The 22197-nt window shown below is 36.9% G+C and overlaps 1 protein-coding gene across 9 annotated transcripts in view; it reads right to left on the bottom strand.

Annotated features, from left to right (window-relative positions):
- Stag1 (stromal antigen 1) overlaps window positions 1-22197 on the bottom strand; it is a 360836-nt gene that overhangs the window by 110951 nt on the left and 227688 nt on the right. For all 9 annotated transcript variants that reach the window (XM_006510924.3, XM_006510923.3, NM_001357265.1 and 6 more), the window contains 2 exons: window positions 13053-13176; window positions 2480-2578 (listed from right to left, as the gene is read on the bottom strand). In XM_006510924.3, the coding sequence (XP_006510987.1) occupies window positions 2480-2578; window positions 13053-13176 (223 nt within the window). The remainder of the gene's footprint in view (window positions 1-2479; window positions 2579-13052; window positions 13177-22197) is intronic.

Here is a 22197-nt window from a genome sequence, read left to right as displayed (position 1 = left end):
GCAGAAATCTGAAAGGCTCAACATCCCCCACCTGAACCACTGCCCTAGAAAGCAAGAGATGGGAAGGGTCTATGGGAAGATGCAGCAGAACCGGAATCATGCTGCCATTCTGGCAGTGCCAGGAGTCTCTAACCACCACTGACTGGCAAGAGCGGCATGAGTAGGTATGGTAGTTTCAACCTGAAGTAGACTCAACATGTCTACAGCCCCCACAGCGAGGATAAGGCACCCCACACCTCACAAGGTTTAAGGGAGGAACTTTGCTTTGTATGTTGACTAATAAAAAAAATGGTGGATACAATTGACTTGGCCCTCCATATTCCCTCAGAGCCTCAGGCATGGAAAGCCCTATGCACACTAAATTATTACCAAAGGACCAATGATAGAGACAGTCCAGAAAAATTAAGATTGGGGGAATTTGGAAAGAAATGAATTTTAGCCACAAAAATCCTCATTGCATAGGCATACTTAACTTATTTGAATTACTAAAACTAATAGCATACTCATTCTCTACCTACAATGTCAGACATAATACAAAAAAAAAAAAAAAAAAAACCAAGGAAGGAAGGAAGAAAACAGAAAAAACCCTCAGTAAAGGCAAGACCATATCTTCTAAGCAGGAAAAAAAACCATTAATACAGGGCACGTTTTCTTTTCCTTGGTTATTATTTTATTATTAAAATTGTATTTATTTGGTTTGTGCATTTGACTGCATACACACAGAAGTCATCAATGTTTCTCTTCTTCAACCACATGGGTTCTGATGAAATTTCAGGTCCTCAGGCTTGGCAGCTACGACCTTTTCTTGCTGAGCCTTCTCTTGGGTCTGTCTCTCTGTCTCTGTCCCTGTTTCTCTTTTTCTGTCTCTCTCTCTCTCACACACAATTGATCCCCCCCTCTCCATTTCTCATGTCACTCCTTAAAATTGGCTCCTTTAGTAAACAAAAAGTCCTTATTTCACTTTTCTCCAACCCTAGTACTCCAGTCCCTGAACCTTCTGGGACACAAATGAACCGAGTAAGTATCTCTTGCGGCTAACACAGAGAATGTTGGCAAGCCATTTTATTTGTTACAGTAGTTGACTCTGGGGCTCCTTCTGCCCTGAATATAAATCCAAGCAAAGACAGTCTGACAGGAGAATTCACATTAAATAATATAAACAAAACCCTGGGAAAGGGGAAAATTAAAAATAGCAGATTACAAACAAAACAAACAAACAAAAAAAACCCCAAACACTAAGATTCTACTATGACCTTACTAACAACCGATCAATGAACCAGACCAAAAATAACATAAAAGCTAAAAACCCACAACAATATCAGGGTGCTACATTTAAAAAGGATTAATGATCACAGAGAAAACTAAAATAAAAAGGAGAGGAAATCAATTTAGGACTAAGAAAAGAACATTATCAAAATAAATGCGACAATCAGCCACTTGGAAGAAAAATTTAGAAACAGAAAAGAAAAACTGAGGAAGGGAACTTATATATTAAAAAGAACTAAACTGAAACTGAGCAAATGAAGGAACAAGCAATAAATTAAAACATAGCAGAAAGTGCAACATACAAGAGCAAGTGGAAGAACACAATCTCTGAGATGGAGGACAGCATCAAGACAATGAAAAAGATGAAGTTGAAGTGTCTGGAATAAGACATAGGATTTAAATTATACCATTGTCTCGAAAAAAACTCACATACTTCATACAGAAACTATTTAGGAGGTATAAAGAAGGCCACTATAAATTAAGGGGAAATAAATCAACAAGAAATAACAATTATAATCATCTATAGGAACCAAACATGGAGCCAACACTTTTGTCAAACAAACACTAAACATCATAAAAACCCAATGGGTCCTGCTATCGTAATGGTGGGAGACCTCAATACTAAATTCATTCTTAAAACAGGTCTTCCAAAATGAAGATTAGAAAAGAAATGTCAGAGATAAACTATATCATAGGTCAATTATTAATAATTAACACATCTACAATATTCCAAACAACAGGTAGAAGGATGGGGTTCTTATCTGTATGGTACACAGAACCTTTTAGAAAATCTTAGCCTGGAGGATGGTGCTGTCACACACCTTTAATACTAGCACTCTGTAGGCAGGCAAAGGCAGGGAGGTCAGTGAGTTAGAGGCCAACCTGTTCAACAGGGCAGTTCCAGGACAGTAAGAGTTGCAAAGCACAGCCCTGCCTAGTAAAGGGCATAGAACATACATGATTTGAAAGTTAAAAGAAGCCCACTCAAGTAGAAGAATAGGGTGCAAGTAGAAAAATGAGGGAGAAGGCTGGAGAAGAATCAACAAAAACAAGGCATGTTGAAAAATGCCACAATGACACTAAATACTTTGCAAATTAATAAAACAATAATAAAAAGTAGAAACTAAACACATCACGGTAATGCCATTTTTTAATGTAAGTATAACAAGCATTAGCAAAGAGAAAAATGATAGTTCATCATTTTGCCACTTACCTTGAATCGATTTGTAAATAGCTCCAATTTGGGGAATAATTCTCTATTGGTATACAGGCTTTGTAGAGCTTTCAAACACTTCAGTCTGACTTCCCCTTGCTTTAGAAATACAAAGAAAAAAAGAACGAAACAATCATTTTCAGTGTTTAAGAGTCAAAAAAAAACAAGACTATGAAGAACAAAGTAACTCTCAGGCAAACTTATTCAACTTATTTCATACTTAAATATAGGATGAGAAAGACCAACTGCATAATCTGAACAACATAAGGGTTAATAAAAAAATGCCATAAAATTTGTAAGTAACTTAATAAAGTAACTTAAATTCGTAATTAAAACCATCAAATATTTAGAAACTATGCCTGATCATGATATACTGTCCATATACCCCTGTAGTATAAATTTATAATCCATTTTTATAGGTAGAAAATGGTATGCTCATTTATTCTGCTTATAATTATAGAACGATTCCATAAAAACATATTCTATTAAGGGATAATCATTTACTCATCCAACCAATATTTAGTATATGGTTTTCTATATCACTGAGAAAAGAAAGCATTTAGGAAACCAGGTAAGTAACCAACTACTTAAAATTGAGACAAACGCTATGCAAAGAGTCTCAGAAATCCTATCATCGAGCCGGACGCGGTGGTGCACGCCTTTGATCCCAGCACTCAGGAGGCAGAGGCAAGGCAGATTTCTGAGTTCGAGGCCAGCCTGGTCTACAGAGTGAGTTCCAGGACAGCCAGGGCTACACAGAGAAACCCTGTCTCGAAAAAACAAAAAACAGAAATCCTATCATCTATTCACTAGTAGAATACTACAATATACTGAGCTAAATTCTATCCCAGCAGAGAATATCCTTTAAAAAGGTCTTCAAAACCATTCCTCCCTCCCCCCCCTCCATTCTCTCTCCATCCTGTCTGTCTGTCGATCTAATATATATGAGCACAATGTAGCTGTCTATAGACACACCAGAAGAGGGCATCAGATCTCATTACAGATGGTTGTGAGCCACCATGTGGTTGCTGGGATTGAACTCAGGAGCTCTGGAGGAGCAGTCATCTCTAGACCCCAACACTTTCTTAATTTACAAAAACGTTACAGGTTAAGAGACTTGAACTTCATAAATAAAAAGACTGTATTCCACATTAAAAAAATTGAATAGAGGATGTTGGAGATCAAAATATATACAACATTATCTAGAAATCTATGTAACACTACGAAAGAATTCAAGTAAGATTGAGGCTTCACAGCTCTAAAAGTAATGTATTTTATCAACCCATTCTAGAAGCAAACAAAATTAGATTTTAGTTTTTAACTCAACAGCTTGTTAGCTGCACAAGAAATGACACATACATCAGCTTATCTGGCATTTATAAAATTTCTCTTAAAAATTAAACACAGGAGTACACTGATAAAGTTTGAAAACAAAAATTAGTGGAAGGGGTGATTTTTTTTTAAAACATTTAGAATTTTCTAATGTCACTATCTCTCATGGTCATTAATGGGATGAAAAAAAAATGGAAGAAAAGAGTTACATGCAATCACTTCACTGTATGTGCTTTTTAAGTAATTTCTATACATCACTGAACAAAGTAGTGTTTTTCTCTGGGGGCTCAAGAGGAACCTTAAGTAGCCACAGCAGATACTACTCAGGTCCCACCCAAACCTCCATTACTTGGCTCCTCCTTTAGCCTTTGTCTATGTTGGCTGATGTTTGGTCTTTATTTGTACCCTTTCAGAAGAACTGACCATACACAATAACCAGCCAGAGAAAAGCCTCAAACAAGTGAGGGTAAAGCAGTCTAACCCAGGGCTGGAGAAGAGAGCTCAGAAGTCAAAAGCACCTGCTGATCTTCCAGAAGACCAGAGTCCAGTTCCCAGCATCCAAATCAGGCTTCTTATAACAGTCTGTAACTTCAACTATGGAGGGAATCCAGCATCATGTTTTGGCCTCCACAGGCATGCACACACATGGCAAACATTCATACAACCATCGACATAGATATAAATAAAATGAATATTTTTTATTTATTAATTTATTTACATTCCAGCCATTAACCCTCCTCTCAGTCCCCCTTTAAATAAAATAAATCTTATCATTAAAATGTCTAATCTTTATTTCCTCTGTTCCATTTTCAGTGATATCTAGAAGTAATATATTTGAGGTACAATTTATTTCTTAAATAAAGTACTCTGTGAAATCATATCCTAAGAAAAGAGCTTCCCTCAAAAGGCGCGGATAAGCAACAACAGAATTATAAAACAACTCTGAACTTGATCTTAGCCAAAAGCCTGAGAAGTGATATAAAAAAACTCTGAAATCATATTTTTGTTTGTTTGCTTTATGCATTATACTTTTCTCACTTTCTTATTGGCTGTAGCCAAATAAAAACCTCAATACAATCACATGCTATAAAAGGATGTTTTGGTCAAGGAGGAATTATGTACAATATATATATAAGATTATAATGGAGCCAAAAAGTTCTTATTTAACTGTGGCATTTTAGCCATTAAAATACCAGTGTTGGTGATGTGTTTGTGGTCATGAAGGTGTAAACAAACTGTGCACATAGAATTCAGTATAATATAGAATATTAAATTATAATGATTATTTTCTTCCTTATGTATCTACTGTAGTATATTATTTCAGAACATACACCTAAGAAATTTACAGTAAAATAGTATGCTGAGTTATGCCAACAGCAGACTCAAACATTTCATGTTTATTGAGTTTCTAGTCTGTTTTAAGAGGCCCATAAGTGATTGATGTATATTATCAAAGTTGTTCATAAATAAACTGTACATATTCATACACTGATGAAATGGTCAAATAATGCATGTTTCAGAACATAAATTCCATTAAGTGACCAATGACTCAGAATCAGGATTGGTTTATCATGACCATGACCTAACAGAGAAGATGCAAAGGAAGTAGTTAAGATCACACTTTGGACTAGATTACTTGAAGATCGTGATAGGTGACAGTTACTGATACAGAATAGCACCATATTTGCTAATATCCTTATCTGTGGCTGGAAAGCAATGTATGCTAGCTGAATAGCATTAAAATATTTTAGGGAGTGAGGTTAATAACAACTATAAGAACTGAAGGCTTGAGTGGTGGCTGCCAAGTGTACTGGCTTGTTTTTATGTCCATTTCACATAAGCTAGAGTCAGCCTAGAGGAAGGAACTCAACTAAGAAAATGTCTCCTTAAGATTGGGGTGTAGGGAAGCCTGTAGGGCATTTTATTAATTAGTGATAGATATGAGGGTCCAGTCCATTATGGATGGTGCTACAATGGGCTGGTGGTCCTGCGTTTTACAAGAAAGCAGGCTGAGCAAGCCTCAGGGAACAAGCCAATAAGCAGCATTCGTCCATGGCCTTTGCATAGGTTTCTGTCTCCAGGTTCCTGCCACGATCACCTTTGATGATGAACTGCAATAATGAAGAGTAAGCAAAATAAATCTTTTTCTCCCACCCGACTTTTGGTCATGGTGTTTCATAACAGCAACAGTAACCCTACCTAAGGCACTGACACTAAATACTGTAAAGGGGAAATGTTGTTAAAGTTGGCATTCTGTTCTTGTGGCTGTCTTCTTTTAGGTTTGTTGAGGGATTACCTTCTTGTTTTTTCTAGGGCATTGTTCCCGTTCTTGTATTGGTTTTTTTCTGTTATTATCCTTTGAAGGGCTGGATTCTTGGAAAGATAATGTGTGAATTTGGTTTTGTCATGGAATACTTTGGTTTCTCCATCTATGGTAATTGAGAGTTTGGCTGGGTATAGTAGCCTGGGCTGGAATTTGTGTTCTCTTAGTGTCTGTATAACATCTGTCCAGGATCTTCTGGTTTTCATAGTCTCTGGTGAAAAATCTGGTGTAATTCTGATAGGCTTGCCTTTATATGTTACTTGACCTTTTTCCCTTACTGCTTTTAGTATTCTATCTTTATTTAGTGCATTTGTTGTTCTGATTATTATGTGTCGGGAGGAATTTCTTTTCTGGTCCAGTCTATTTGGAGTTCTGTAGGCTTCTTGTATGTTCATAGGCATCTCTTTCTTTAGATTTGGGAAGTTTTCTTCAATAATTTTGTTGAAGATGTTTGCTGGTCCTTTGAGTTGAAAATCTTCATTCTCATCCACTCCTATTATCCGTAGGTTTGGTCTTCTCATTGTGTCCTGGATTTCCTGGATATTTTGAGTTAGGATCTTTTTGCATTTTCCATTTTCTTTGATTGTTGTGCCGATGTTCTCTATGGAATCTTCTGTACCTGAGATTCTCTCTTCCATCTCTTGTATTCTGTTGCTGATGCTCAAATCTATGGTTCCAGATTTCTTTCCTAGGGTTTCTATCTCCAGTGTTGCCTCACTTTGAGTTTTCTTTATTGTGTCTACTTCCCTTTTTAGGTCTAGTATGGTTTTGTTCATTTCCATCACCTGTTTGTATGTTTTTTCCTCTTTTTCTGTAAGGACTTCTACCTGTTTGATTGTGTTTTCCTGTTTTTCTTTAAGGACTTGTAACTCTTTAGCAGTGTTCTCCTGTATTTCTTTAAGTGATTTATTAAAGTCCTTCTTGATGTCCTCTACCATCATCATGAGATATGCTTTTAAATCTAGGTCTAGGTTTTCGGGTGTGTTGGGGTGCCCTGGACTGGGCGAAGTGGGAGTGCTGGGTTCTGATGATGGTGAGTGGTCTTGGTTCCTGTTAGTAAGATTCCTACGTTTACCTTTCGCCATCTGGTAATCTCTGGAGTTAGTAGTTTTAGTTGACTCTGTTTAGAGATTGTTCTTCTGGTGATTCTGTTACCATCTATCAGCAGACCTGGGAGACAGATTCTCTCCTCTGAGTTTCAGTGCTCAGAGCACTCTCTGCTGGCAAGCTCTCTTACAGGGAAGGTGCGCAGATATCTTGTTTTTGGACCTCCTCCTGGCCGAAGAAGAAGGCCCAAAACAGGGCCTTTCTCAGAAGCTGTGTTGCTTTGGCAGTTCCCAGAAGCTGTCAGCTTCTGTGGTGCAGACTCTCACCTGTGCAGACTAAATTCCTAAGTTCCGCGGAGTCCCGGAACCAAGATGGCGACCGCTGCTCCAGAGGCTAAGGCCGCCTCTCAAGCCAGGCGGACACCTGTCCTCTGGTCCGGACGGTGGCTGGCTGTCCGCGGCCCGCAAAGGGTGCAGCCTCAGCGGCTCTGTGCTTCCGCCTGTCCCAGAAGCTGTCCGGTTCTCTGGCGCACCCTCTCACCTGTTCAGACTAACAGAAAATGTGGTACATCTACACAATGGAGTACTACTCAGCTATTAAAAAGAATGAATTTATGAAATTCCTAGCCAAATGGATGGACCTGGAGGGCATCATCCTGAGTGAGGTAACACATTCACAAAGGAACTCACACAATATGTACTCACTGATAAGTGGATATTAGCCCAAAACCTAGGATACCCAAGATATAAGATACAATTTCCTAAACACATGAAACTCAAGAAAAATGAAGACTGAAGTGTGGACACTATGCCCCTCCTTAGAAGTGGGAACAAAACACCCTTGGAAGGAATTACAGAGACAAAGTTTGGAGCTGAGATGAAAGGATGGACCATGTAGAGACTGCCATATCCAGGGATCCACCCCATAATCAGCATCCAAACGCTGACACCATTGCATACAATAGCAAGATTTTATCGAAAGGACCCAGATGTAGCTGTCTCTTGTGAGACTATGCTAGGGCCTAGCAAACACAGAAGTGGATGCTCACAGTCAGCTAATGGATGGATCACAGGGCTCCCAATGGAGGAGCTAGAGAAAGTACCCAAGGAGCTAAAGGGATCTGCAACCCTATAGGTGGAACAACATTATGAACTAACCAGTACCCGGGAGCTCTTGTCTTTAGCTGCATATGTATCAAAAGATGGCCTAGTCGGCCATCACTGCAAAGAGAGGCCCATTGGACACGCAAACTTTATATGCCCCAGTACAGGGGAACGCCAGGGCCAAAAAGGGGGAGTGGGTGGGTAGGGGAGTGGGGGTGGGTGGGTATAGCATTGGAAATGTAAATGAGCTAAATACCTAATAAAAAATGGAAAAGGAAAAAAAAGGGGGGGGGGGGAAATGGAAGCCACGGGTCATTATTTGGCCAGTCCCAGCCAAATGTTTTTGTTTTTTGGACAAAAATGTAGAGATACGTATGTCTTGTAGATAAAGAATTGATTGTAACAAAAGTCATACCCAATTGCAGAATGAGAAAATTCCAGAGCAAATACAGAAAGAGCAAATACTTATAGAGAAAATCTCTTATGCCAACAAATGAATTATGAAAGGGAGTAGACTTTAAAGTTGAGTAGATTCAACTGAGAACTTTAATTCCTACCTTCCTTTAGGATTTGTAGGCCTGAAAATGTGGCTCAGATCTTCTAACAAGAAAATGCATGACTCCTCCCCACCTTGTTTTTGCTATTTCTAATCAAGTATTTATCTTTTTTTTTCAGTTTAGCTTTTATTTTTTAATTTTTTATTGAATATTTTATTTACATTTCTTTTTTTAAATTATTAGATATTTTATTTACATTTCAAATGTTATCCCCTTTCCTGGTTTTCTCCTCCAAAAACCCCTATCCCCTCCCCGTTCCCCCTGCTCACCAACCCACCCACTCCTGCTTCCTGACCCTGGCATTCCCCTACACTGGGGCATAGAGCCTTCTTCACAGGACCTAGGGCCTCTCCTCCCATTGATGAAAGACCAGGCCATCCACTGCTACATATGCAGCTAAAGCCATGAGTCTCACCATGTGTATTCTTTAGTTGGTGGTTTAGTCCCAGGGAGCTCTGAGGGTACTGGTTAGTTCATATTGTTGTTCCTCCTATGGGGCTGCAAACCCCTTCAGCTCCTCAGGTCCTTTCTCTGGCTCCTTCATTGGGGCTGTGTTCAGATGTTATCCCAGTTCCTGCTTCAAACACTAGGGCATTGAGCCTTCACAGAACCAAGGGCCTCTCCTTCCATCAATGCCAGATAAGGCCATCCTCTGCTACATATGTGGCTTCAACTATTTATCTTAAGGGCAATGCTAGGAGGCCTTTTTCATAATATACACAATCTCTTTTTTTTTTTAAACCAGGCTAAGATAAAATATCAACGTGAAAAAAAATGGAAACTTTGGCTCATAGAGACAGAAATAAAGAGACTAGACTAGTGAAGGTAATGTGGTATATCATCTAACCATTACAGGTAACCAGGAAGTACTATTGTATAATAATACTTTAACTTCAGCGTTTCATGTGTGGAAAATTTGCTCCCCAGTGTAGTACTACTGAAGGTAGTAGAAAGCTAGGACACTATACCTAGCTTAAAGCTAGTAGATTACTTCTTGAGAAAATAGATGGTTATATCAGACTGAATCTCCTGCTTTCTTTTTTAAAGTTAGCTCTCTTAAACCCACTTCTACATGTGCTACATACAACTGTCATGCTGGATATGGTCAGAATATCCTCATTAGGACAACTGACCAGAGGATGTTTCCTGATCTTGGACATGCAGCTTCAGGTATTCTGTCACAAGAAAAAAATGGACAGTACAGTACAGAATAACTGCAAAGAGTAGCAATGCTGAAGGGATGGTGGTAGAGAATCTATAGAATTGGCTCATAGACTATTCTTAAGCAGCAAGACAGGTGGAAACCCAAAACAAGCACTATGCACACACAATGAAAAAGGCATCATCAATTGGTGAGCAAGAATAATTTTCCAAATGTAAAGTCACAACTTTAGATGTAAGGTAATACAACCAATTTCTATCCAGACTAAAATCAAACAAACATTCTAGAAAATTCCTTTATTAAAGTTCACAGGCCAAAAAATTTAAGTACAGAAGGATAAGAATAGAATTTTATTTTTACCTTTTACACTGATAACTCTCAGTGACAACTCTTAATTAACTATTCTCACATCTTGGTAATTTATATATCATGTGACTAGCATAAATCATAGGAATTTCCCACCAACTAAATTAGTAGATATCCATGAAAGTAAGTTAGAAAACCATAAAATATCTTTTTAGAATGAAAATTCCAATTCGGACACTTGGTTTTGGGGACACCAATATTCTCCAGACCAAGTTTATCATGGTACCATAAAAATAAAGCACACCAATGAATCACTACAACTAAGACTCACTGAATTCTATTATATTATAGTATCTAATTTATATTAATTGACCCATAAATATTTTAATAATTATATATGGAAATAGGAAAAACCACTGACTATAATAAATAGGGGTATATGTATTTGTTATAAATTACTAGTATTTCTGAAAAGTTCTCTTTGTGAAAAAAATTTTTAGACAGCATGGTAGGGCTTGTCTTAAATCCCAGCACTGGAGCCAGAGGCAAGTGGATCTCTGTGAGTTCCAGGCCAGCTTGGTCTATAGAGCAAGTTCCAGGAAAGCCAGGACTGATACACAGAGAAACCCTGTCTTAAGAAACTAAAAGGAAAAAGAAGTTCTTCAGAATGCAACAAGATTTCTCAGTAGGTCAAAGCATTTCCTGTGCAAGTCTGATGATCTGAGTTCAATCCCCAGATCCCACAGTGGAAGAAAAGACTGACTCCATTCCACAGAGTTCTGACTTGCTCTAGGGGATCTGACACCCTCTTCTGGACTACAAAGGCACCTGCATACATACAAATAACTCATTCCACCACTGCCACATAATTAAATATGAAAGAACTTTGAAATTGGTAATTGTTGGGAAGAGAGATAGTCCCACAATGAAGAATACTTGTTTCTCTTGCAGAAGATCCACACTCTGGTTCCAGCACCCACACGGTGGCTTACAAATATCATTAACTCCAGTCCCAGGGAAGCTAACACTCCATTCTGACCTCCTTGGGTAGCAGACATGCACAAAATTCACATATACAGATTTAGGCAAAACAGCCATATACATAAAATGAAATAAAAATAACCTAAAGTATTTGATTAAAAATTAATGACTTTTACAGTAACACCATCAAATTATTATCTTCCCAGAATTGGTGGTCATTTATAAAAAGCAGTTGAAGTTGCTAAGTGTTACATGAATATAGAAAAATACTCTTGGGGGATTGGAGGAAGAACTGAGATGGATGTGAGCGAGAGTAAAAGCATTACAATTTAAATGCATTCAAAAGACAGCAACTGACTTATTTAGACTACATCAAAGCATTCATGTGGATACACTGTGATTCTACATTCTTTCAAACTGTAAAAAGCTATTCACAGATCAACCGAAAGAAGATAAAAATACAAAGGTCTAAATTCACATGAAGAATATACATGAAAAAAGTTGAAACAAACAGTAATATGTAATTCAGTCTAAAATTACATATTTTCCAGATATTTGTATTCAGAGGGAAAACTCTAACATCCTTAGAATGTGGTACTGAAATAGAAAATATGTGTTAAGCAATCAAGCTTTGAAAGTATGTCTGTACACATTCAAGAACTTTAACAGAACTCTCAATGATAATTGCAACAACAGCGGGAATTTTCAACACTAATACTACTAAATTTTTAGAATGTGTTTATTATTCATTTGTGTCTCTATGTGCACATGTGATAGTATGTGTGAGTGAGTATGTGTGTGTGTATGTGTGAGTGTGTGTGTGTGTATGTGTGAGTAAGTGAGTGTGTGTGTGTGTGTGTGTGTGTGTGTGTGTGTGTGTGTGTGTGTGTGTAGGCTGGAGTACAGTTAAACAGTACTGGCTCTCCTTCCTCTATGTGAACTTAGGTTTCCAGGATGGAAGACCAAGCATCTTTCCCTGCTGAGCCATCTCTCTAGCATTAACTACTAAGTATCTTTCTAGTAAACATTGACAGTCACAAGACTCAGAAAACAAGTCTTCAAATATTATTACCAAATTTCTTTCTAGACCTACAGAAGTAGTTATATTTCGAAAATACTTTAATAGTTGTATCTTATTCAATTAAGAAATACTAGAATTTAAAACAAACTTACAAAATTCTTATATTTATGAATACCTGGTAGTTAAGGTAACAGAACTACCATTATTTAGCAAAAATTCAGTAACTTATCAATCCTATATTTTGTTATTTTGAGGATTTCTTGTAGGAGTCAAAGTCATAGGACTTCTTTTAAAACCAAGTTTTTTTCTAAAAAGCTAGCGATAGATCAATCTAAAAAAGGCTCAAGGGCTCTAACAAATCTGCTTTATGTCTGACTCAAAAAGTCATATTGTAACCCAACAGAATCCCAAATGAGAAAGCTCACTTAATTTTTATAAACAACTAATCACCCTTGATTCTTTACAAGGACACTATTACCTTCTTGGTGGTAATGCGTATGTTCTCTTATAAGGACAGATATACCAGGTTCCCAGTATAATTCAAGATAGCATTGCATCCAAGGGAGACTCATAAACCAGTCTTAAATTTCATAATGGTGATCAATAGTTATTTGTAGTATCTGAAATTTCATATTACTACATCTCTTAAAAAAACAATAAGCTACTGCAATTTTGAATGTTGTCATGTCAATATTCACAACACAACTACTTCTTCATCAAAACCAGAAGTCACCAACTTACCCTATCGTGAAGAGTCCATCCTACATATTTCAAGTAACTGTCATTTAGGAAGGCATCGCTATACATTTTCATCCACACTCCAATTTCTTCAATACAGATGGCTCGAATTTCAGCAATTGCATCACTGGATGAGGCAGAGGAAGACAAACCTCTGAATTATACAGAAACCTGGAAGGTATTCCAACTAGTTTTCAACAAATGTAAATCATATTCTTTCCTTTCTTGAGACAGGGTCTCAAGTCATGAAGTCTAGACTTCAAGTCACTCTGTAGCTGAGGATGACGCTGAACCTTTGGTCCCCATGCCTTCCTTCACTTTCCAAGTGCAGGGATGACAACCAAGAGCTGTGATTACAAGCAGTTTTACTCAGCGCTAGTGACTGAAAGTTAGGACAGCTCTGTATTAACTGGGATACATTTCCAGTTCAATATAAATATTTCCTTAAAATTTAAATATTATATTTATTCAATTTGCTCCTAGAGGGGCTGCACATATGCCATGGCATAAGTGGGAAGGCCAGAAGAAAACTGAACAGTCAGGTTTTTTCCTATAACATAAAGGTTAAACTCAGGCAGCCTTGGCCTCAAGTGATTCCAGTGAAACATCTCACCATCCCAATGTAAACATTCTGAATGCTGTTTTATACAAACACTGCAAAAAGTCTTGAACACAAATATCTTCTTTAATTTCGTTTTTATAAAAGCATAAACTATTGAATTCAAGTATAACAAACACTAACATATTTTCTTCATTGGTGCAAGAATGGCATTTAAGAGTTTCCAGACATAACAACCACAGTTCTCACTACTGTTAAATCATCTGAGAAGAAACAATGTGACAAGAGTTCAAAACTATTTCTAAACAACCATCAACCAGTATAGGCTTGCACAATTTTTAATGATGAATAAGACTAATTTTTATGACCACGATAAATTAATTTAACAAGGCAAAATCATATAGCAGCCAATTATTTAGAGCTGCATAATAAAGGCTTCAGGAACAGCACCATCTGCTTTTTTGAGAGCACTGAGGTTTGACTTCCAACATCTACAAGCAGGTTTCACAACCACTTATAATTTTACAAATTTCAGGGGATCGGAATGCTTCTTTCAGGCCTTAGTGGGCACTGCACTTGCCTGGTATACAAACACAGGATCAGGTAAAATATGCCCAACACATAAAATAATAAAAAGTAAAAATGTAAAATAATTTACAAAGCTAAAACCCTTTGAGACATTTACTGAATTGTAAGAAAATCTGTAGTTTAGCTTGTATTTCTACGAAACACATCTCATCACTTCATTCATATTACAGGTCTTTCATCATTAGTTACTTTATGTTTTAGGCTGAACAGTGAAGAATCATCCATATTAGTTAAAATAAAAAAGAGGCAGAAAACTCATACATTTTAGAATTATATCCATTTATCTCAAGCATGCATTAATGTAGTTGTCCTGCGATGATTTTCCTACTCTAAGATAATTTCTCAAAAAAATTAATTTTATCTTTTTTTCTTATCAGATTATTAGCCCTAACTTAAAACAAAACAAAACAAAACAAAACACAACACATGGGTGTGGCACACTAGCACAAGTCATCAATCTCAGACTCAATAGGCACAGGGGCAGGCAGGTCCCTTTAAGTGTGGGGCATGATCTACATAGTGAATTCCATGGCAGCTAGGTCTACAGAGAACCCCCACCCCCTCTCTCTCCCAAAAAAAAGAAAAGTAAAGAAAATAATATAAATACTAAATCTTTTGGCGTTCAATCAAATTTTAAGGTTTCTCATTTATTATGGTTAATTTTAAGTAACTTTAATTCTTTAACATGGTATCATTAAAATTAATATTAGAAGTAAAATTCAGGGCTGGTGAGACGGCTCAGTGGGTAAGAGCACCCAACTGCTCTTCTGAAGGTTCGCAGTTCAAATCCCACAACCACATGGTGGTTCACAACCATCCGTAACAAGATCTGACTCCCTCTTCTGGATTGTCTGAAGACAGCTACAGTGTACTTACATATAGTAAATAAATGAATCTTTAAAAATATTTAAAAAAAAAGAAGTAAAATTCAGCTGTAACTTTGCATTAGGACACACCTCCATATTCATTTCTTTGCAACTTTCCTGTCATCATATTCAGATAAATTATTTGTCTGTCTCTTTCCTATTAGGTAAGGTCTCATTGTATTCTATGGGTCTCAATCTCATGACAATCTGGGCATCGGTCTCTCAAGTGCAGCAAAGCAGGTATTTAAGTGAGATCACATTCAGGTCCTCAGACTTGTGCACCAAACACTCATATTGGTTGAGCTTTCATCCCCTCACCCTTGTGTGGTGTTTTCAAATTATATCCATATCATAAAACCATGATAATGGCCTCTCTGGTGGGTATTTGTTTACCTTTTCTTCACAATGAGTAACCTAAGTTACTAAGTAACCTAAGTGATGAATATAACATGGTCAAAATGAAAAGTTTTGATTCCAGAAACTAAGTAAAAAAAGACAGTCTGAGAAATTTGTCATCTCTTAGCTACTGATCTCTCCCTGGGAAATGTACTTGCCATATGGATAGCATTGAGGTACCTTTTGGGGTGTTTCACGGAATGTGTAACTTAGGCCTTCTGCTATCACTTATGTTGAGTTAAGCTATCTGAGAAAAATATCTTCCAAATTCAAGCATAGGACTGTAGTTTGAACAATGTCTCTAACTTTAAATTCATTTTGACATGCAAATTAAGAATTAAATTATAAATATTAGTGAGGTAACCTGTGGTGTTTCAGTTGATATATGTATTGGATATCATTTAAATCAGACCATGCATAGATTGCAAATATTTACCATGTAAATAAAAAAGATCCAGACTACATCCTGTTCCTTCCGCTGTTCTTCTCTGTCCTGCTCCTGCTTCTCTTTTATTAGTGATGGAGGCCTTCTTTAAATTTTTCAAAAGGTTCTTATTAGGCACCCCAAGCCTATAGCACCCCCAGTAATTTCATGAGTGGAGGCATACTGTTGTGTTTTATAAAGAGAAGGAAAATGTTTGGTGGATGTGCAGTCAAGTGTGGGGGAGTCTCGGTGGGCCCATGCTGAGACATCCCTTCCCCCTGAGGGACCAGCCACATGATGGTATAGTAAACAATAGTTTGCAGGGCTGTGTTGGCGCACACCTTTAATTCCAGCACTTGGGAGGCAGAGGCAGGTGGATTTCTGGGTTTGAGGCCAGCCTGGCCTAAAAAGTGAGTTCCAGGACCCCCAGGGCTATACCAGAGAAACCCTGTCTCAAAAAACCAACTCCCCCCCCCCCCCCCAAAAAAAAAAAAAAACAAAAAAAGTTTATTCAGGGTATGGGGGAGGGGCAGGGAGGGAGAGAGGGAGCATACCAGCACACACAGGAGTAGGGAGCCAGGCCATAAGTACATGGAGAGAGGGGGGAGGGGAATGGGGAAGATGTTGGGGGGGGGGGAGAGGAACTAGAGGACAAAGGAAGAGCAAAAATGAGAAAAGGGAGAGGAGGGCTAAGCTGCCCCTTTTATAGTGAGTCAGGCATACCTGGCTGTTGCCAGGTAACTGTGGGGCAGAGCCTAGACAAAATGCTAACACATACAGCACCACAACCGACTGGAAATAATATAAAATGTACAGTTATAGAGACAACCATCTAGCCTGCCACCCCCCAATTCTTAATCTATACAAACTATGACATAATAATTCTGCTTTATAATGCTGTGTTTAGGGGTATTTTAATTAATAAGAATGTTAGCCATTAATCTAATAACAACTAGCTGTCGTGTTGTTGGGCCCAAAAATCAGTTCTCTTTAGTTGACAGAGTTCAAATGGAACAACACCTGCATCACCCTGGTGACCCCACGCCTGTAATATAATAAACTGATTATATATACTGATTATTCTTTCAACTTTTAAGTGAAATGCCTTTTCTTTAATTACTGAGATATATAATTTAGTTAGGGTTTCTATTGCTCTGATAATACATGAACCAAAAGCAAATCGGCTTATTTCATATAACAGCTTGTAGCATATTATTCAGGGAAATCACAGCAATCTGATGCGCTGCAGAGGCTATGGGAAAAAGCTGCTTACTGGCTTACTCTACATGCTTTCTTATACAGCTCAAGACAACCTAGCAAGGGGTGGCAGAGTCTCCTGTGGGATGGGCCTGCCCACATCAATCAAGAAAGTGTCATACAGATTCGCCTACAGGCAAAAGCAACAAAAGCATGTCTCAATTAAAATTTCTATTCCCAAGTGACTCTAAGCTTGTATCTGACAAAAAGCTGGGTAGCACAAAAAAGATACCTAACAAAACTTTTCTGTCCTCTAGGAACTAATATTATACTTTAGTACATAGGGTATAACATTGTACAATAGTTGTTTCAAATCTTGAGTTGATTACAACTGTTGATATAAAAATATTTCTCAGAGCCCTTACTTTTCATACTAAAAGTATTTTGTAATTATAATCTCTACTTTTAATAGCTCCATCTCATTAAGACTGGTATTCTAAAGAGTCTGACAGCAAAAATATAAATATTAAACTAAAAAGCAAAAAAGTTAAGACATGATGAAAAATAATAACAAAAATTGTAACACAGATTAATTTTCAATAGCATTTTGACACTAGGATCTTGAACAGCAAAATGAATTAAGGATAACCTATACTTGATAACTTAAAGAAAACCACCTATAAAAGTACAAATCTGGTAAAAAATATATTAATCTTTTGTTTTATTTCAATTTTATAATGTAAATTGATCACGTTGGTTTCTATAGGGGAAAACCTCACTAATTAACTAATTATACTAATAATCTGAGTGTGGGGAAGACATAGGGCTTTAAAACTAGATTTAGATTGCTTTCTTGACAAACACGAACTTAATTATTTTCTGTTTACAATGAAATAAGAATGAACTCTAGTCAGTTAGAAACAAAGGTTCTTGTAGTGCGCTGATAGCAACTTTCCCTGTAACTAGATGAAACAAGTTATTGCAACTCAAAATCTGAGGGAGAAACTAGTAGTTTTGTTGCTTATATGGGAGAAATTATAGCAGCTCTAAAGTGAATAATTCTGTATGTTAAAAAGATCTATTACATGAAGTACAGCACAAAATGAATTCCTGTCTCAAACAATTCTATGTAAAATTTTGCTCTAACAATTTTTTTCTTAAAAAAGAACAACAAAAGAGAAATTGTGTGAAGACCTGTGTGTATGTGTGTGTGTGTATGTGTAGGGGATAAACAAAATGAACTCAGGTGAATTTAAACATCTAATGTAGTTGCTGACACACACACACATACCATCTTTTGTTACATACATGTCAATAAGAATTTTAAATCACAGAAAGTAACTCACAGTAAGAACTGAAAATGAAATTTTAAGTAGAAAGGGAGGTTAATGCTCTCCAAGGACATCATGTTGAGAGGAGTTATAGAAGACTTCTGAAAAAGCAGTATATATACCTGAAGAACTGAGAACCTGTTTGAAAACTGAGTTCAACTATTATTATTTCAGCCAAACAAGTTCTTTTAAATGTGTTGTAATATCACATTTTTTTGGACTATGGACATGGCTATATAGCAGATATTTTCTTAACCCTGGAATAAGTTTCAAGGAAGAAAAAAAGCAGTAAGTTTATAAAATTTGGTAACATGATATACCTCGTTTTTGTTGCATTATGCATTAGTGAAAAAAAAAGTGACAGCACCTAGAAAAATCCAATATGACTGTATCTAAAGAGTCTACTAAGACACACAGACCTAGTGCTATGCTCCTTTAAATATAGCAGTTAGCAGACTGAGGCAGGAAGATCAATGTTCCTGAGCTTCAAGGCAGATAAGGTTTTAAAAGCAAGGTTCTGCCTCAAAAATAAAATAAAAAACACAAAACAGCAAAAAGAACATGGGCAAATGTGACAGGGCCAAAACAAACAATTTGTCCGTATATTTTCACTGGAAAACCCCCTTAGGAAATAGAATAGAAAGAGCACATATGCAAAAATAAAAAGGTGCTGGATTTATGTCAGAATAACCAACAATCTCTAAGAAAGTGAAAAAGGATTAAGATTGGTCCATCCTTATACATCTAAATAGCAACATTGTGAGCTGAAACAAGATAACTCCAGAATATACACCAGATAGAAGAAAAAAAGAACTGAGAATTCAGGCAGGCCAAGGTGAGTAAGGTTTATGCAATCAAGGTATCAGAGTGGACAGTTGAAGAGAAAGTAAGAACTGGAGATCTGTCAACTCTTTAGCCATGTACTAAAACATCAACACATGTGAAAACTACTCTAACATAGAGAAAGAAAGGATGGAACAAATCCATAGTTGGGAATATTTTGAATTTTGCATGTATTAGTTGAACATTGAGGGAAATTAGCTGCAGAATAAATGCTGCTTTTGCTCTTAGCAAAAAAATAAAAAATAACTTGTCTTCATAAAGAGAGTAATATATGAATGAAAATGAAAGTATCCAACATACAATAAAGAAAAGATCCACAAAGATTGGTATTTAAAAAAAAGAGGCATGAAATGACAATAACTGATCAAAAGGAGGAAAAAAAACGCAATCCAAAAAATAAAAGAAATCATATAGAATATAAAACATACTGGAACAAAACTATTATAATGACAGAGTTGACATCTTAAAGAAGTTGCATGTAAATATAATATCCTAAAGACCAGTGAAGAGAAAAAAGCAAGATGAAGAAAATGATACTAAGAGTATCATAATAAAAGAAACAAACCTCCTGGTAAAAACAAAAAGACAAAAAGGATGGACCATCTAGAGACTGCCATATCCAGGGATCCACCCCATAATCAGCTTCCAAACGCTGACACCATTGCATACAATAGCAAGATTTTATCGAAAGGACCCAGATGTAGCTGGCTCTTGTGAGACTATGCCGGGGCCTAGCAAACACAGAAGTGGATGCTCACAGTCAGCTATTGGATGGATCACAGGGCCCCCAATGGAGGAGCTAGAGAAAGTATCCAAGGAGCTAAAGAGATCTGCAACCCTATCGGTGGAACAAAATTATGAACTAACCAGTACCCCGGAGCTCTTGACTCTAGCTGCATATGTATCAAAAGATGGCCTAGTTGGCCATCACTGGAAAGAGAGGCCCATTGGACATGCAAACTTTATATGCCCCAGTACAGGGGAACGCCAGGGCCAAAAAAAAAAAAAAATGGGAATGGGTGGGTAGGGAAGTAGGGGGGAGGGTATGGGGGACTTTTGGGATAGCATTGGAAATGTAATTGAGGAAAATATGTAATAAAAAATATTTAAAGAAAAAGATTTTGCTGTAATTGAATCTGACTGTTAAAAGCCTTAAAAAGTTAGAATAAAGACCAAATTATAAAAAAAAAAGTCTAAAAGGCAGCCAAAATAAAAAGCTCAATTAACTATAAATGTTTAAAAAAAAACAAACAATAGTAAACTTCTTAAGTATTATCAAGACAAACCAGAGACAGTAACTCTATTCTTTGAAAGGACTCAAAATTCCAAAAATGCTTAACTAAATTTCTACGCAAAATGTCAAAATTGGCCAGGCAGTGGTGGCGCACACCTTTAATCTCAGCACTTGAGAGGCAGAGGCAGGTGGATTTCTAAGTTCGAAGCCAGCCTGGTCTACAGAGTGAGTTCCAGGACAGCCATGGCTACATAGAGAAACCCTGTCTTGAAAAACAAAAGTCAAAATTGGTAATGACAGATATAAGTAAAAAAAAAATCTGCCTCCCACTCAGCCATGAAAAACTAACTTTTTAAAATTGGAATTTTCTGACATTTTGATATAAAATAATTTCTTTAGACATCTAACTGCCCAGTTGCAGTCATGTAAATTCCATGGTCAAACGTGCTCACCAACACATTCAAGTGGTGTAGAAGAGGAAAATATGACTGGAAGCAATATGCTAAATATATGTTCATATGCACAGAAAATGTACTACGAAAAAAAGCTTATAAAACACAAGACAGAAAAACGCCAAAAATGAGGCTGGCCTGAAAGAAAACAGAAACTAGAAGCACATTGGCCCAAATGCTACATTTAACTGAACTGCAAAGCTAATTTTTCTGTTTGTTTACTATATGCAGCGCTGGAGATCAAAGTTAAACACTCATATATGCAAAGCAGGTGCTTTATCACTGACAAAAATCTGAGTTTTATTAAGTATAGACATTTTATTGTTTCAAAGAACTGTAAACTATTAAATAAGAATTTATTATTGTACGTATTCTACGTAACTAAGAGTGAATTAGAGCAAAGTAAGTGAAAAAATTATGATGTAACAAGGAAACAATCCCAGTTTTACCAATTTTATTCATTATGGTACTGAAGTTTCAGCCAAAGTCTCCAGACAGAACAAGATATTAAAAAACCATCCAATTCAAAAATAAGCTGTCACTTTCTCACTGTTTGCAGAAGCCGTGATATTATACATAGAAATCCTCAAAAGGCTCCACCAAAAACTGTGAGAATAAACGAATGTTGCAAAGTAACAGGATGTAAAAGCAGCCATTAAAAGTCAGAAGCATTTAAAAACAGCAACAACAAATGGTGTGAAATTCATCCCAAAAAACCAGCATCACTTACAATATCATAAAAATCAATAACATAGCTAAGGATAAAAGTAACAAAAGGGCTATTTTCTATAAAACACTAATGAAAGACATTCCAATGAAAGCTGTGCCCATGCCAGTACCCAAGACCACTAGTGTGCATTTTGCCCTGGCATGTTGTATGTATGTGGGCATGTGAGTACCACTGTCTACACGAGATCAGACAATAACGTGTGTAACGAGTTCTTCCTGTTCATTCTCCTGTGGGCTCCAGGGATTGGGCTCAGGTTATCAAGCTTGTACATTACCTACAGAGCCATCTCACGAGCCCTGTTTCAGATCTTATAAGTCTTTAATCTGTTTATAGCTGAACAGTTTTTTTTCCATAAGTGAGAGACAAAATTCCCTTTTTAAACATTTTTCTACATGTGGTTATATAATATGCCCAATAATATTTATTGAAAAGATATTCTCCCAATATTTATTCTTTGAGGAAGATCACTTAGCTGTAAATTCCTAGTTTACTCCTATGTTCTCTGCTTTATTACGTCTCCTTGATGTG

This window comes from Mus musculus, chromosome 9, assembly GCF_000001635.26.
Source record: "Mus musculus strain C57BL/6J chromosome 9, GRCm38.p6 C57BL/6J".
NCBI classification, from domain to species: Eukaryota; Metazoa; Chordata; class Mammalia; order Rodentia; family Muridae; genus Mus; species Mus musculus.
Note: the sequence above shows the minus strand (reverse complement) of the source record. Positions and strands in the feature narration are given on the sequence as shown.